The sequence below is a fragment of the Dreissena polymorpha genome, chromosome 16 (genome assembly GCF_020536995.1).
Source record: "Dreissena polymorpha isolate Duluth1 chromosome 16, UMN_Dpol_1.0, whole genome shotgun sequence".
NCBI lineage: Eukaryota > Metazoa > Mollusca > Bivalvia > Myida > Dreissenidae > Dreissena > Dreissena polymorpha.
Genome location: NC_068370.1, coordinates 49,261,505 through 49,277,244, shown reverse-complemented (window position 1 = coordinate 49,277,244; position 15,740 = coordinate 49,261,505). Strand labels below are relative to the sequence as shown.

The window sequence follows — 15,740 nt, the reverse complement described above, 5'->3', positions numbered from 1 at the left end:
GGGGTGCTTTTTTGGATAGTGGTGGTGTAAAAAAAAACCGTTTGATGAAACAGACTATAATTCATTTAAAGACCCACATGTGTGTGCCCTTCATTAAAATAAGAACACAACCAAATCGATCTACCGCTATTTCAAAATATTTATTCGTTTGTTTGTTTTTCAAGTTGCGACCTACCCCTCCACACCTTACATCAGCGGCTGCCGAAAGCTACCTCGCACAGGCATTGCGAAAACGAGAGCATCAACGCCAAGCGCATGCGCATGGGATTGGAACCACTTCCGGTCAGTAATTTCGTTTGACATTTCTGCATATCAGTGCTGCGATCATGGTGACGTAAACACACATGATTTATCATACATTCATAATATTGCCTTCATGTTTACAAAAATGTTTTTTTAAAACACGTGCAAACGGATTTAAACCTCCTAAAAAGGAATTTCCATGCAATAGTGTTTCTGTTTTGCGGAGCTTTTTACAATAACGTAGCACGGCTCGCGAAACACAAAATACAACCGGCAACTTTATCCTCTCTTGCAGGCGAGTGCAATGCCAATCACTCATCATCCGCCAGTCCTCGCAGCGCCCTCTACCCGCCTGTCACAAGGGGGCGGCGTCCCCTGCCCAATCGTCGCCGCCGCCACCGAAATCCGAGTCCAAGGAGAGCATGCACTCTAGAGAATCCGGCCAGTCAGCGCTCGCCACAAATGCGCCTGCTTCCGGCCACATTACGGACCGCCACACGCCAGTGTCCACGTCAAATGTAGATTTCATCCGCCATCCACCTCCACCGACGGCCTTTAGACCGCCACACGATTTCCCGCCATTTTTCGCCAACGGAAATAGCCTGTTCCGTCCGGGATTTTCAGGGTACCAACATCCGGCCCATCATCACCCGTCGGTACTGCACAGCCCGATCCAGCCTTCCGGCCTACAGAACGGTAGACTGATGTTATAAGCGTTTTGTCCCAATTAAGTGTGAAAGAGTGAACTGCCGCTGGAATTATAATTAACTACAAGCTTAGTATATATTAATTATCTGTCCGTCCAATCATAATTTTCTGGCTTCTTTATGCTTATATGGTAGCATATGAGAAATCTTATTTAAAACTGTGTCTTTTCCAGGTCCTACAGATCTAAGCATGAAAAAACAATCCTCGAAAAACCAGCTTAACCCAAGCGAAGTGGCAACAATCAAGCAGCTTATTTCCGGTTACAGAGAGTCGGCAGCGTTCCTGTATCGCTCCGCGGACGAATTGGAACAATTGCTGCTTCAGCAAAACTGAGTTTTTGAATGGCAACAACGTCAAATATAAATTCGGAGGCAGTAATTTCAAGAGAAATAATCGCATTTCGGTTTTTGGAATTTCACATTGAAATTCATGTTTTGCGGGACTACTTTGTTATGGGCATGTGCAACTGCGCACGCGCGGTGATGAAGATGCGTGCGCATGGGTGTAGATAGAAGTGTTTTATTATATTACTGAAGTACTATTTTTGTTATTGAAATATTTTGAATTACATGTTATTGGGAAAAAAAACTATGTTGTGCCTAATGTATTGTTTAGAGGTGATTTTCTTCAAATATAGATTTATGATATATTTGTGCTGTATCCTAGAGCAACTGAGAGATAACGGCATGTGTGATGTTTGTTGAATGCGAAACTGAATGTAAACCACTAGGTTGTATGTTTATATGTTGTTGAACGGAGGGAGATTCGTACAAATTAGTTTCGCCGCAATTTTATTAACGTATTTCCAATCCTTAGTTTTCTATAAAAGAGAAAAATACATTTACACAGTTTTATTATCATCTTATACGCATGTATAGAAAAGCGACTGAATTGCTTTAACGTGTTTATTTTAAGTGCATGTGTAAAGCTTTGGTAACTTTTGAATGCCATTTATATGATACAGTCAACTTGTCTACAGATTTCCCCAAAACTAAACTGAATTTGATCGTTGTATTTTACCTTAATAATTAATGCCATATGATAGTACGCCGTAAATGAAAATGCGTCCGCTCCAACGCTTGCTTTTAATTATTTATATTAAATGTGTAACGATTTGCCGGTTTATTTTGCGTAAGTGGGTTTATTCGTTAATGATTCTAAATAACATGCGAGCATCGGTGTCATATGCGCTTTAGTGTTAACATAAAGTGCTTATACGAAAGCACTGCCAGTTATTTATTTTTTAAATAAGGAAAACTGTTCTCATAAATGTTATACAGGTCATAAAAAATCGCATTCAATGCAGTATATATCGACACACTAACACAAAAATACAAACATGTTTCAAGTTTACACGCGCCAAGATATTTATCGAGCAGCCTAAATTGAAAGCCAGTTGGGATTATCAGCTGGTACCCTAATCCATTTAGTAAGATAACGAGAATCCGAAGACTTGTTCTGTTATGTTCAACTTCTCGAATTTTTAAGTGTTATGTTTAATTATACTTTGTAATTTATTGATTTTGTTTTAAATATAAGCATGTACATTTCGCCATGTTTTATTCGTTTATAAAGCTGTGCTTACACTGTTTATAATATGTATATGCCCAGTCTGATTAAAGTGCAATGACTCAAAGAATACTGAGATGTAAATAATATTTCGTTCTTTATGCTCAGGTTTTGTCTGACTCATTTCATGTATGATGTATTGTATCGTTTTTTGCGGATTTCCCATTTATTGTCACGAATGAATCCTTATGATTAACTTGTTACAAATATGATACCCGATTTTAATAGCTCTCCAATGTCTAGTCACGCGTTTTTGACGCTTAGTCAGATATAGGTCATATACAGGTGTATTTTAATTATTTGCATTGTATTTATGTTATTATTTATTACTTAAGGGCAATTTATTTTACAAATATTGTTCGTGCATTTTTGCGAATAGTCCAGCTGTTAAAAAATATTTACACTTGTCGATGAAATATAAGTAAGAGAAGGCCTTTAATAGTCGAACCTTATGTTTTGGGCAATTTATTGTTGAATATAGCTATTCGAAGACGAATTCGATATTACCGTTTTATATTGTATTCTTTATAAAATTCTTAAAACGCAATCTCATATATTTAGTGTATTGAGTTCTACTCATTTAAGAAAGTCGTGTTATTTCATAAAGTATATAATAAATTAGAAATGAATATTAGTAAGATAGTTTTATTTTAACACCATCCAACTCACTTCGTGTGCAATATACATTGCTTCGTATAATTTATTCGTGTTCTTAGTTATGATTTTAAAGTTGTTGTACACATTATATTTACATGTAAATCTATTTTCTGTACGCGGATACTTTTCAATGAAAATTACGATGTCCTTTAAATACATAATTGAGTCGCGTTTGAAAAGAGGTACTCTTTTATTATTATTAAATTCTTAAGCTGGAAATAAAATGTTAACTCTCATTGTTGTAGTCTTTTTAATAAAAAATGAATATTTGTGTACCGGTTTATCTGACCTGTTGGGGCAAACGTTAAAAATAACACCAATGTACACCTAAGTACAAGTATTAGCACCATATTGATGGCAATGTTCTATGATGGATTTGGATTTGAATAAACAGACAAATCTTACACAAACGGCATAAACCTTATCAGCACGTGAGTAACAGAAACAATGCCGATATCGCTTCTCTACATTTTTTGCGCCAAATACCGGTTGAGACCAGGCGCATGCTCAATTGTACATGCCGTTGACGTTATGGCGTTCTTATGTCAAAAGAGCTGAAGCCCTTGTGCTAATACTGCCGCAAGTGTTCCAGTATGGACCCTTGGACACTATAGCCGTTAAAAAAATCTTATTAAGTCCGCGAAGAAACAATGCTTTAACTATTAAAGGGAGAGAACGTATATGCACTACCATTAGAAGAAAAAAAAAGTTACTGAACCTGAATACTAGTATGATCTTACGGTAAATTGATATTACGATGACACCATATTATTATCAGAAAGATAAAATATGAGTGCATTTGTATCTACCGGTAGTTAACGCGTGAGTTTGCATCATGTGACAAAATCTTATAAATATTAAAGCACATGGTTAACATAACTGCGTTTAAATACCTCAAATGCTTTTTTTTCTTTACACTCGGAATAGTTTATGAGGAAGAGATATATTCACTGTAGTAAACCATATAAAGTAGTAACATCATGTAGTAATGTGCAAACTGAAAGTAGAAAAGCTGACGAAAACATAAATAGAAGTAATATTGTTTTCATTTATAGTTTTAACGGAATTGAACAAACTTGTTAATTTTAAACAATGGATTTAAAAAGGAAAGCGTCAATGGTTACGCCATTCTCCACCAGAAAGGGTCAGAAAGTACTGACGATGCTGAAAAAGAACCTATTGGTGCTTCTCCTCATAGTGGCGCTTGCATTAGGGCTAGGACTAGGGGCCGGCCTGCGGACTAGGGAACCCAGATTCTCCAAACGGGAAATCATGTACCTCCGGTTCCCGGGCGACATACTGATGAACATGCTCACGTTTCTTATCGTTCCCCTCGTGATCTCGAGCCTCGTTTCCGGGCTCGCGTCCCTGGACACTCGGACTTCCGGTAGGATTGGTCTGCGCGCCATCGTGTATTACCTGACGACAACCTTGATGGCCGTGGTACTCGGCATCGTGTTGACCGGTAAACATTAGATATGTAATAATATTATGACGCAATAAGTTTTCGGGCTCGCGATTAAGTAGTAAACTAACAATCCAAGTTATAATTATGTAAACAGCGAAAAATACACAAGTATTTTTTGTTAGACGTTCAACATAACGCTCAGGGCCAGTATTCACCAAACAATTCTTAGACTTAAGTCTAAGAATAAAGAAAATTCTTTAAGTTAGAATATTCAATAATTTCTTTAATTTTGAATCAAACTCTGCAGTAAACACCTCTTTCTATATTATTCTTCATATAGAACATTTTGTTAATGACATAATCACCAGTGGAGGCCTGTATATATTCAAACACTGAACACATTTTTCTTGGTTCTAAGTCTATTCTTTATTCTTAAGTCAAAGAATCGGTTGGTGAATACGGGCCCAGGCCTACACTGCAGATCGAAACGAAACAAAGTTTTATTTGTGTCGTTGACGACTATAACTCACTGTCTACCGCAGTGAGTATCCAACCCGGAATCAGGGGCGGCAAGTCGGAAGTTCCAACGGACACTACTAGCAGAGTCGTAAACACAGCGGACACATTCCTAGATCTGATCAGGTCCGTAGAGTAAAACTCGAGCCACCATGATTAACTCCGGTCGTTTATTTTGATGTTTTGTATTTGTAAAATATAATAACACTGAAATGTATAATTTTAAGGTCTTTTACCCATAAATTGAACAAAGAGGAGTGAAATTAATATACCGTATACACTTAATAGTTAGCAAACATAACCTATACGTAGACGTTTATTTGTCTTTATGGGGTTCATTAAATGTAGTAAGGTGAGCTAACGCGGAGATAATATTTAAAAAACAAGAGATCATACTTGCCGGTTCTGAGCGGTTATAATTGTAAGAAAATGCAAGTGACATTTATGTTTGTTGATTAACAAGCATTTATGAAACAGCCATTAACTCTTCTTCTTTTTTAAATCATCAGGCAAAGTTTCCCGGACAACCTTGTCGAGATGTGCTTCAAAAAGGTAAACGACCTTTGTGGGAGCCAACAGAATATATTCTGTTCCCAATGCTTTATGCTAATTCAAGTTCACTTTTGAGTGAACGTTTGTTCAACCTTTGGTAGATTACCAAAACAAATAAAAAATATTGAGAATTCACTGATGTGTGGTTTCAAACAAAAAGAAGCAGAAAATAAACGGAAATATTGGAACCTTCAAAGATTGTATGAATAAACGTGTGTCCCTTTTTCAGCCAGTAACATTACAGATACCTCGAAATTCGTCGTCAGATGAGAACGGAACACTTTCGCCAACAACATCAAATGATAAAAACTCAGGTAAATATAGTTGCCATTATTAATTTAAACTGAGTGTTAATATTGGTTAATCTAAAACTGAAAACTTTAACAAAAACATAATTTTATGAGAAAAAAAATCAAAGCACAATGTTGTCATATACAGCTTATTAAACTTTTTATAAATTCATGTATAGGCAAATATGGTTAAAATGCACGATTTGTATTATTATATATTTAATAAAGGTTAATTTTGTATCGAAAGGCTTAGTCATATTTGCGCAAAAAAGAAACTTCTGACCAGAACCATTTCTGACAGCAGACATATTTGTTGTCTCAACACGGATCTTGAGAACGATCCCTCGATGGAGGTCGAACCCGCCAGACATTATCAACTACAACATTAAATCAAACGCACAATGACCATACCTGACTGGTGTTTGGTGTCCGGTGAAATTCTGAAACGGAATTGACCTTTTAATGGGGCCTTTTCACAGATTTTGACAGATATTGAACTTAAATCCTTTATATTGATAAATGTTAACATTGGATCTAAAAAGCTCCAGTAAAAAACACGAATTAAATTAAAGAAAGAAAAAAGGTACCCTCAACTGGGCTCGAACCACTGACCCCTGGATTAAAAGTATATTGCTTAGGCCAGCATTTTTTTATTTATTTTTTTACGGGAAATTTTTCAAAAAAATTGAGTCGGGGGGGGGGGATAAATAAAAATAAAATCATGAAAAGTGAGCAGTCTACCAAAAAAAAATTTAACATGAAGCCAATTTAACCTTATGTATATTGCATTAACCTTTTAGTGTTTTATATATCTTATTACACTGTTGTAGAAGCTTTTTATAATAATAGTAAACATATTTTTATATATATTTATATGTAAAAGCACCTTTCGCATGTATTATACTATATTGCTTCAATAGAGACCATTAACCACGCCAGGTGTGTAGTGTATTATAGTGATCGTTAAACTTTTGTTGAGTGTTAATCATATGTATGTTTATAACAAACATAGCATGCATTTGACTTAAATAAAAAAGAATTGAAAACTTTTTAAATTGTTTAATAGCTTTAAATAACAACCAACTTTGTAACTTTCATCCATGGGTGGAATATGCACACTAAAAAATACTATTTAATATACAACATACTTGCTTTATATCATGATAATTTGTATCAATCATGTGAAAAAAAGAGCCACATAACAGGAAATTGGACCTTAGGGCGATTGCGACCATTTTGGCTCCAAAAGAGCAGTCTGATCAGGATCCAAACTGTTCAACATAATTGTCATTCAGTCAGTACTTCTAAAGATGTTAAGCGAACACTTTGGATCCTGATCAGACTGCGCTTGAATTGATCTTGATTCAAACTTTGTGTAGTGAAAGTTCTAGTACATAAAATGTGAATATTTCATTTAAGAAACCGTGAGTTATAGACTTATAAAAACATGTGCTGCATTTCATTTAATATTCAGAGAGAGTTATAGTGTATATATATATGTGAAGTGAACACAAGAGGCATGACTACAATATTTGGTGTGTAACATCGTTATGAGGTTCTCTTTGAAGTTTGTTCAAATCATGCAGAAAATTTGCCCTACCTAGGGGTTACTGTTTTGCTTATAAATATAAATAATATAATCATTCTCTGAAACCGCAAGGCCCTATGGTTTGTTGCGTTGCATGCCAACCATATAGTGGTTCTTTGCTAAGTTTCCTCAAAGCATGTCTCCGTGGTCAAAACTGTTTGCGCTTCAGGGGTCAACTGATTTATATAGATTAATGTCTTTGATAATCCCTAACAACACAGACACCGCAAGGGTCAGGGGTTCAATATTTGGTGTGTAACATGTTAGTGTTTTCTTCTTCTAGGTGTGATCAAATCATACATTTGGAGTTAAAAATAACCCGTTCTTGTTTCACATGCTTAATATTTACTTATATAATAAAGAGTTAAACAATATTATTCTCTCAAAACGCATGGGTTAGGTGATAATTATTTTGTATGTGACATTTTATGGCGGTAATCTTCGTAGGTTTTGTATCATGTCCATTGGCTTCACATTAGTCCCAACAAAATATTGAGGTAAAAGACACAATATACCTAGAAACCTAGATTTATTTCATTGAGCATTTTCTTAAGTGAAAGCCGTATAAAGAATTAAATAGTACATGTAGCAAGGATTTAAATTGTTCTAGTAGATTACTCTGCTGACTGTATATAACTTACTCGCAAGATTAATGATATAAAGAACACAACTTTTGAACTATGTAATTGTAAATTTTAAAATAGTATTTTATTTTTAAAATTTCGTAAAAGACTCACAGTATTGTTAAAATAAAATGGTGTCAACTTTTGCGCATATTATTTTGTTTCTCTCTTATTCACTGTTTAAGTTCAAATGAAAATTTCTATGGAATGTGTTGTCTGAATTATTTTAAGGAGAAACAGCAATAACATGTTTTGGATATATAATACACAGAGAGAGCTATATAAATATGAAGATAATAATAACCCTTGGAACAAATACATAGAGCCGACTGAGCACATTTATCAAAAGAGCCTGAGGTGTGATAAATTTATTTGCATTCCTTGCAGTACAAATCTTGCAGTATGAAAACATTATTTACAGTTGATAGAACATCATATTTCGGCTAAATAATAACTCATTTTTGAAAAAAATGTCAAAAAAAATAAAATAAATAGAACTTTCTTGTGACTTTGACGGACATACGAACATCGGGACCCAATGTTATTTTCTTCAGAAGCTGTGTTGCATACTTTTTTTTCTAAATAAAGAATATATATGGGTGGGTGGGGACTGGGATTATTGATGCAAGTACCCGTGGTCCAGTCCTCATGTTCATTATAAAGACCCGTAAAGTAGTACTTCTTGGACATTTTCGGGATGTTGATTTTTATCTAAATTTTTTTTACAGGATATGCATTTTAATAAATACGCATATTTATTAAACCTACCCAAAACTTTTTAACACACCGAAAGTTATAGATGGTGACACCTCTGCATCATCTGCAAAAACTCATTATTATTTTGAATTTCGTATCACATAATATGGGCATGATGTCAACAATGGTGTTCTGAAGATTATCTTTACTAATTGAAATTGTTTCTGCTCCGTTTTTAATTAATTTAATTTTAAAATATGCTACATTTGTCTTGTTGATGTTAATGTCCGCCATTTCGGAAATGCAATATGAAAATCATTTGTTAAATACTCACCGATTGGCTAATAGCGTGTGGTATTGGCTGCAATAGCCAATGAAAATCGCTGACGCTTTACAAGTCGAATTGGCACAACGAAACAACCCACATTATAAACAAATTTTGAACAACACTTTCGGCAATCTGCGCAATTTTTTTCTAGTTTTGGATAAAATACTAGGTCGGCGGGTGAAAAGTAAATTAAAAAAAACGAAAGTGACTTTTATTTTTATTTGTATTTTTCGAAAAATAGGGTCGGTCGCTCCCGTAAAACAGATAATAAAGAAATGCTGGCCTTAGACCACTCGGCCATCCGTGCTCATACAAAGAGTGATGTATTTTACATTTTATATACGCAATCAAAAATCTAAAGACAACACCAGAACTCCCCAAATTATTCAATCGTTTCGCGTTGCAACGCTTTATAATTTTCAGGTCTTTAAATCGTCAAAAAAACGCATATTAAAGGGATATTTTAGAGCATGGTAAATGTTAACTTCATTATTACTGTTTCCGCACAAAGATCATAACTACAACGAAAATATGCGAATCTGAAACATTTGTTAATTTTGCCAGTCTACCAAAATGTGAAAAGGCCCCTTTAACGTTATAAGACTAAATCTGCGAAATGACCTCATCTTTTCACGCATTGAAATTATGATTCCCGCGTTATTTTCAACTATTCTTTAAAAGGTTAAAAGTGTGGTGTTTTTCTCAATTTCACATCAACACACAGGAGACAATAAACATATGTTCATCGATACGGCGTTTTTGTCTCCCTTTCTATTGACCTTAAAACATGTTATCCGTCCGGGATGTTTATTCAGATGCAGCAAACCAAACTATTTACGATCCTTTGGTAACGAAGGTGGACGGGATGAATGTCTTGGGTATGGTAGTGTTTTCCATCATATTTGGAATCGTTGTCGGCCGGATGGGCGACCGTGGACGACCTATAGCTGAACTCTTTGCATCTCTCTGCGAGGCGACAATGCAGCTGGTCAACTTAGTCATCTGGTAGGCACCGTTGCTGCGGTCCGGTTTTCACATTTATTGGCATTATGAAAACGTATTGTAAGCACCATTGTTTCAATCATAAGACAAAAGTGCAAAACACGTTTTTATTTCAATTTAATTGGTACAATATCCATGCAAAATCTGTGAACTTAATTTTGCGCATTAAACATGATTGTTGTTGATTGTTTTACGGAATTGTGTTTCTCTTTTAAACGAAAGAGCATCATTTGAAATGCCCACTCTTCTATAATGTTTCGCGAATATTAGGATTGTTATCAGCTATTCAGGACAATGCACGTGGTTTGCAGGTATTCGCCAGTAGGCATCATGTTCTTGATCTCCGCCAAGGTGGTCGAGATAGATGACCTTGACCGGACCTTCCGGCAGCTCGGATACTACTTCCTGACAGTCATGGCCGGGCTCGCGCTGCACGCCTTTGTCACACTTCCTCTCGTGTACTTCCTAGTTGTGCGAAGAAACCCCTTCCGGTACCTCGTGCGGCTCGTGGAACCGCTGCTTACCGCACTAGCAACGTCGTCAAGGTTACGAAGTATTTCTACTTGCAAATAAAAATGGTTGCCTACGTTCATGTTTAAATCTCGCCATCTTGTTTATGGGTGCGGATATAGTGTCCGCCTAGTATTCTGAAGATTTCGAGTTCGTTCCCCACTCGGAAAACAGTATCAAGATTTCCCACAAAGACACCAAACTAACACATACAAAATCGTAATTTTCTGTAAACTGAGGTATCAATCAATAGTATGTATGCGCTACCGGTAGTTTAAAACAAAACAAATTGTAGGACAAACATGTCAGTAGCGCCAGTACGACATGACTACAAGAAATCGCAGTGTCCGGCTCTTTTTTAATAATACACCTTTTCGTTTTCGTCAACAGTTCGGCAACGATGCCAGTTACAATGCGGTGTCTTGAAGAAAATCTCGGTATCGACAAGCGAGTCGTCAAGTTCGTTATTCCCGTTGGGGCCACAGTGAACATGGATGGAACAGCCTTGTATGAGGCCGTGGCTGTTCTTTTTATTGGTCAAATGCGGGGCGCAGACTTGAACTTTGGCAATATTGTTACTATTAGGTATAAACTAAAATAATGAATAAAATATCATAAAGTAAGCACTTAAATACATTTAATTAAAATTAAAAAAAAATCCGCCTTAATATCAGAACATTCTCGATTTTGTCAATATGTTTTAATAAGTAATATTTGACTTGTGATTAACTAATTACTTGCATAGTCCATATAATGTGTACAATATACAAGTATCCCAAATTGAAAATGGATACAAGGATTTTGTCAAACTTCCGGTACGGAAGTTTGACAAAATCCTTGTGTCCATTTAGACTAAGAAAGTAAGTCATTCGGACGATCGCTTCAGCAAGCATAGTGTGTGTTAATAAAACTGAACTAGAAAATGTGTTTCAATGACCGTGAACTTCCTAGCGTTTAACTTCACCAATTGGTTGTCAAAGCGGCGAATCAGCATATTTGCAAAGGAAGGCGATTGGCTTGTTGACGTTTTTTTGTCATTCCCATATTCAGTCTGACGGCCACAGCGGCCGCCATCGGTGCTGCCGGCGTTCCTCAGGCCGGACTCGTTACCATGGTGATCGTTCTGTCGGCTGTCGGCTTTCCGTCGGATGACGTTGCCCTCATCCTAGCGGTGGATTGGCTCTTGTAAGAATTGAGATTGTATATAAAAAATGATTGTGTGTGCTATTTCTTGTATCCGTTTGAGTGTATTTATCTTTAACCCATTTATGCCTAGTGGACTCTCCCATCCTTTTAAATTGGATCAATTTATTTCCCAAATTAGGGATGTGTAGTATATTTATTTCTATATTTAGAATATTTTTACAGAAATTCATTTAAGCAAACAGCGCAAACCCTGATGAGACGCCGCATCATACGGCGTCTCATCTGGGTCTACGCTGTTTGCCAAGGCCTTTTTTTCTATACGCTAGGCATAAATGGGTTAATGCAATGTTTCAAATAGATCCAGATGGGTATAAATTTGTATTTGTACAAAATAATACATGAGTTTACACGTTTTGCATAAATAGCTTTTTAGGCATGATTTTGTTTTTCATGAATACCTTATATTACTTTGGAAAATAACGCATGCCCTTGCATGTGATGAGCTTTATTTGCCTAATCGTCAAAGTGAAGTTAGTTTTCATATTCAATAACGTTTGCGTATGTTTGATACTGTGCGTTTAAAGTAATGAACACATAGAGGCAAAAAGGCATGCTGCGACTTTAATTCAATATCCTCATCATTTTTACCCGCGAAACTTCGTAATTGTGGTGTACGGAATACCGTTAGGGCCATCGTGGTTACACATTAAAATCAAGAGGGCGACAATGCGATAGTGCGATAGTATGTTGACGACAATGCTATAGTTCGATGGCGACAATGCGACAACGCGATATTGTCGCACTGTCGTCATCGTATTATCGCATTGTCGCCATCGTACTATCGGATCGTACTCTGTCATCGTATTATCGCATTGTCGCCATCGTACTATCGCACTGTCGCCATCGCATTGTCGCACCGTCGTCATCGTACTATCGCATTGTCGCCATCGTACTATCGCACTATCGCAATGTCTCCCTCTGGACTTTAATGTGTAACCACGATGGCACTTACGGTATTCCGTAGTGGTGCGATTTAAAACTAATGTACTATACACGGCATACAAACTCACACAAACATGAATAGCACTAGTTTTACCGGATTGAAGCGGTGAATGCAAAGAATTTAGGGCTCAAACAGATTTGCTTCAAACCTCGCACTTGGCCCAGAATTAAATTGAATTCATATAACATGAAGTGTAAATAAAAAATACAGCAAAGCATCAAATTAAAAAGAAATAAAAGGAAATATATTTCAATTTAAAGACCAGTTTACACCTCAACGGTTTGATACAACCCAAAAAAACGGAATAGTTACTTTGCGGGGCACAATGAAATGAAACCAATACACGTATAAACAATATCTCGTCTTTGATTTTAACAGATGCTTAAGAAAATCATATACTTTAATATTCATATCTTACCGAATAGTGAATATAGCTTTAGTTCAAATAAAAAGGTCTTTATTTTTGTTAACCCAGAGACCGTTTTCGGACGGCGGTCAACGTGTTGGGAGATATGTTTGGTGCCGGCATAGTCCACCATCTCTCGAAGAGAGACCTGGAAACCAACCACGACGTTCCGGGAGGTAGCGGAGACTCTTCCCATGACGTCAGCGAGTCACACCCGCTTCTCTCTGACGGAAGCGATCGAAGAAGATATAGATCGTCTGAAGAATCGAACACCGCTGTCGGGGAACACCAGTCGGAAATTTGAGACATGGACGTCAGAACCCTCTTCCTCCTAATCCTCCTCCTCATCCTCCCCATCATCATCATCATCATCATCATCATCATCATTCCCATTTCGAATCCAGGCGACATAAGGTTGTTTTTTTTAACTATTTTTCTTAATATAAAAATTAGGTAAGTCTATTAAAAAAAGACTTGGAAGCACACGGGTTCAAATCCCGGCGACATAAGAGTTTTGGTTTCAACCTTTTTTTCTTAATATAAAAATTAGTTCAGACTTTTAAAAACAATTAAGACTTGGAAGAACACGGGTTCGAATACCGGCGACATAAGGGTTTTGTTTTCAACCTTTTTTCTTTCTATAAAATTAGTTAAGCATTTTAAAAATATAAAAGTTTTGGAAGCAATCACGGTTAATGACATTTGAAAAATACCAAAATCTGTGAAAAATTCTCTTAAACACGCGAATGGGAACGAGATTTTTATTTAATTATCGTAGTTCCACAACTTGCTTAAAAGATGACATTAAGTCAACAAATATGTTCCTAACATTTTAGCTAACTTTTTGCAAACTTAGTTATGTGCTTGTAACAAGGTGAATCTCGTCGTATTCAATGTTGTGATAACATACTTTTTCAATGTACAGTCAGTCACCCAGTTTAGAATCACCTGGCAAAAAACGTTAATTCGTTTGGCCACAATAATTTATTTCGGGATTTAGTGTCAATGTGAGAAGATGTAAACATATAAGTTAACATTTATTTTGTATGATAACAGGTTAGGCAAGACGGCATATGCAGTTTTTTGTCAAAAATAGCCAATTTAATTTCACCCTTCGGAAAATTATTAAAAAATCATTCAACTTACAAAATTAGTATTTCAAAACATTGTCATGGCATTTGTTTTCAATCAGCAAAAAGTTTATTTGAAAATAATAAAGCCTTCTATAGCCATATGCACATTTAACAACATAACTCACTCAATCAGTTCCGGTTAACTTTTTGCCGCATTTATCTCCCCTGTAAGCATAATACAAAAGCTTTCTTGCTAAAACTTTGTTAATTGATTCATTTACCTAATGTATACCTTAGACACTTATTATTTTGTTTTTATTGGGGCATTATTGAAAATTAAATACAAATTAATCGGAACTGCTGATTATCCGGAACTGGTTGACACACTGTATTTAATAATGGGGTAAGTTACTTTAAAATAGTTTTAACGGATAAATGTCTTGTTTCTTGCAGAAGACTGGCGAGTGCTGTAATATCGTTAAACTTTGTGACGGCAAACATATACCTTGCGATTTTGTGTGGCAATATTGGGTGTCAAATCAAAGTATTTTGATAGTAATCTGCAAATTATGTTGCACATAATTTGAAATTACATGTATTTGAATAATTTACATAAATATGAAAAACTTAGAATGTGCGCTCCAAAATACAGCGTGACTGTAATTTTTTGCGTAAGTAACTCTGTCGGTAAATATAACAACAACAACAACAACAACAGCAACAACAAATTGTTCCTTTTTGCCATTGTGTACACACCGGCCATACTGACAATAACGTAGTGACGTCACCATCTATGTATAGAATGCCTTTCTGCTTAAATGAAAATGACGCGATCGTAACAGTATAATGAGAAGTTACGAACAAAACAAGAAAAACTAAGATATAATTTTGACCATATGTTCCAAATGAAAGGTCGTTCAGTCTCGTAAATAATAATGATGTAATGATGTTAATTACCACCTAGTACAAATATATCAAAGGGCCCTATGCTAGTTATGAGAAATACATACTACATCATAATTTCAATAAACAAACAACGAACAGATCTGTATGAAAATATTATTTTTTCCTTAAAATTAAACCAAGATTCTACCACAGTCGCACACGCATGCACATTAGAATGAGAAGGGAGCTTACCGTGGGTTATTACCCCGATATACCAACGGTTGTTTAAAGTGAAGTCAATTTGATTGTCCGCGTACTGTTTATGAATGAAGACGACGTCATTTGAATTTCATTGTTGTAGTGACGTCACGTTTTCGCGGAAAAGTGGACGACGTTCGGTTAATATAATTCGCATTTATAACCTTTAATACACGGATAACTTATTAATGAAATCGTGTTAGAATCGAAATAATCGACGGTTAACCGTTGGTTATTGCGGTAATAACCAATGGTATGTCGTTCCGATGCTTTTAATCA

At 36.0% G+C, this 15,740-nt stretch overlaps 2 protein-coding genes across 4 annotated transcripts in view; both read left to right on the top strand.

Annotated features, from left to right (window-relative positions):
- LOC127861837 (nucleolar protein 4-like) overlaps positions 1-3,448 on the top strand; it is a 58,251-nt gene extending 54,803 nt beyond the window's left edge. Inside the window, 4 exon segments of the mRNA XM_052400517.1 lie at positions 165-224; positions 226-286; positions 544-939; positions 1,124-3,448. Coding sequence (XP_052256477.1) covers positions 165-224; positions 226-286; positions 544-939; positions 1,124-1,284 — 678 coding nt within the window. The 3' untranslated portion in view covers positions 1,285-3,448.
- A 506-nt stretch (positions 3,449-3,954) lies between these two features.
- LOC127861614 (excitatory amino acid transporter 3-like) lies at positions 3,955-15,363 on the top strand. Of its 3 annotated transcripts, none has more exons than XM_052400268.1 (10): positions 3,955-4,642; positions 5,023-5,227; positions 5,611-5,653; positions 5,883-5,967; positions 9,994-10,183; positions 10,492-10,725; positions 11,081-11,275; positions 11,741-11,875; positions 13,315-13,558; positions 14,772-15,363. In XM_052400268.1, exons 1-9 carry the CDS (start codon positions 4,270-4,272, stop codon positions 13,547-13,549), a joined length of 1,695 nt encoding a protein of 564 aa, XP_052256228.1. In that variant the 5' UTR covers positions 3,955-4,269; the 3' UTR covers positions 13,550-13,558; positions 14,772-15,363. The 3 variants fall into 3 exon arrangements, 2 of the variants coding, with proteins under 2 accessions (XP_052256228.1, XP_052256229.1); XR_008040295.1 differs by having other exon boundaries at positions 3,956-4,642; positions 13,315-13,659; XM_052400269.1 differs by having other exon boundaries at positions 3,958-4,642; positions 5,128-5,227; positions 13,315-15,363.
- Positions 15,364-15,740: the final 377 nt, after the last annotated feature.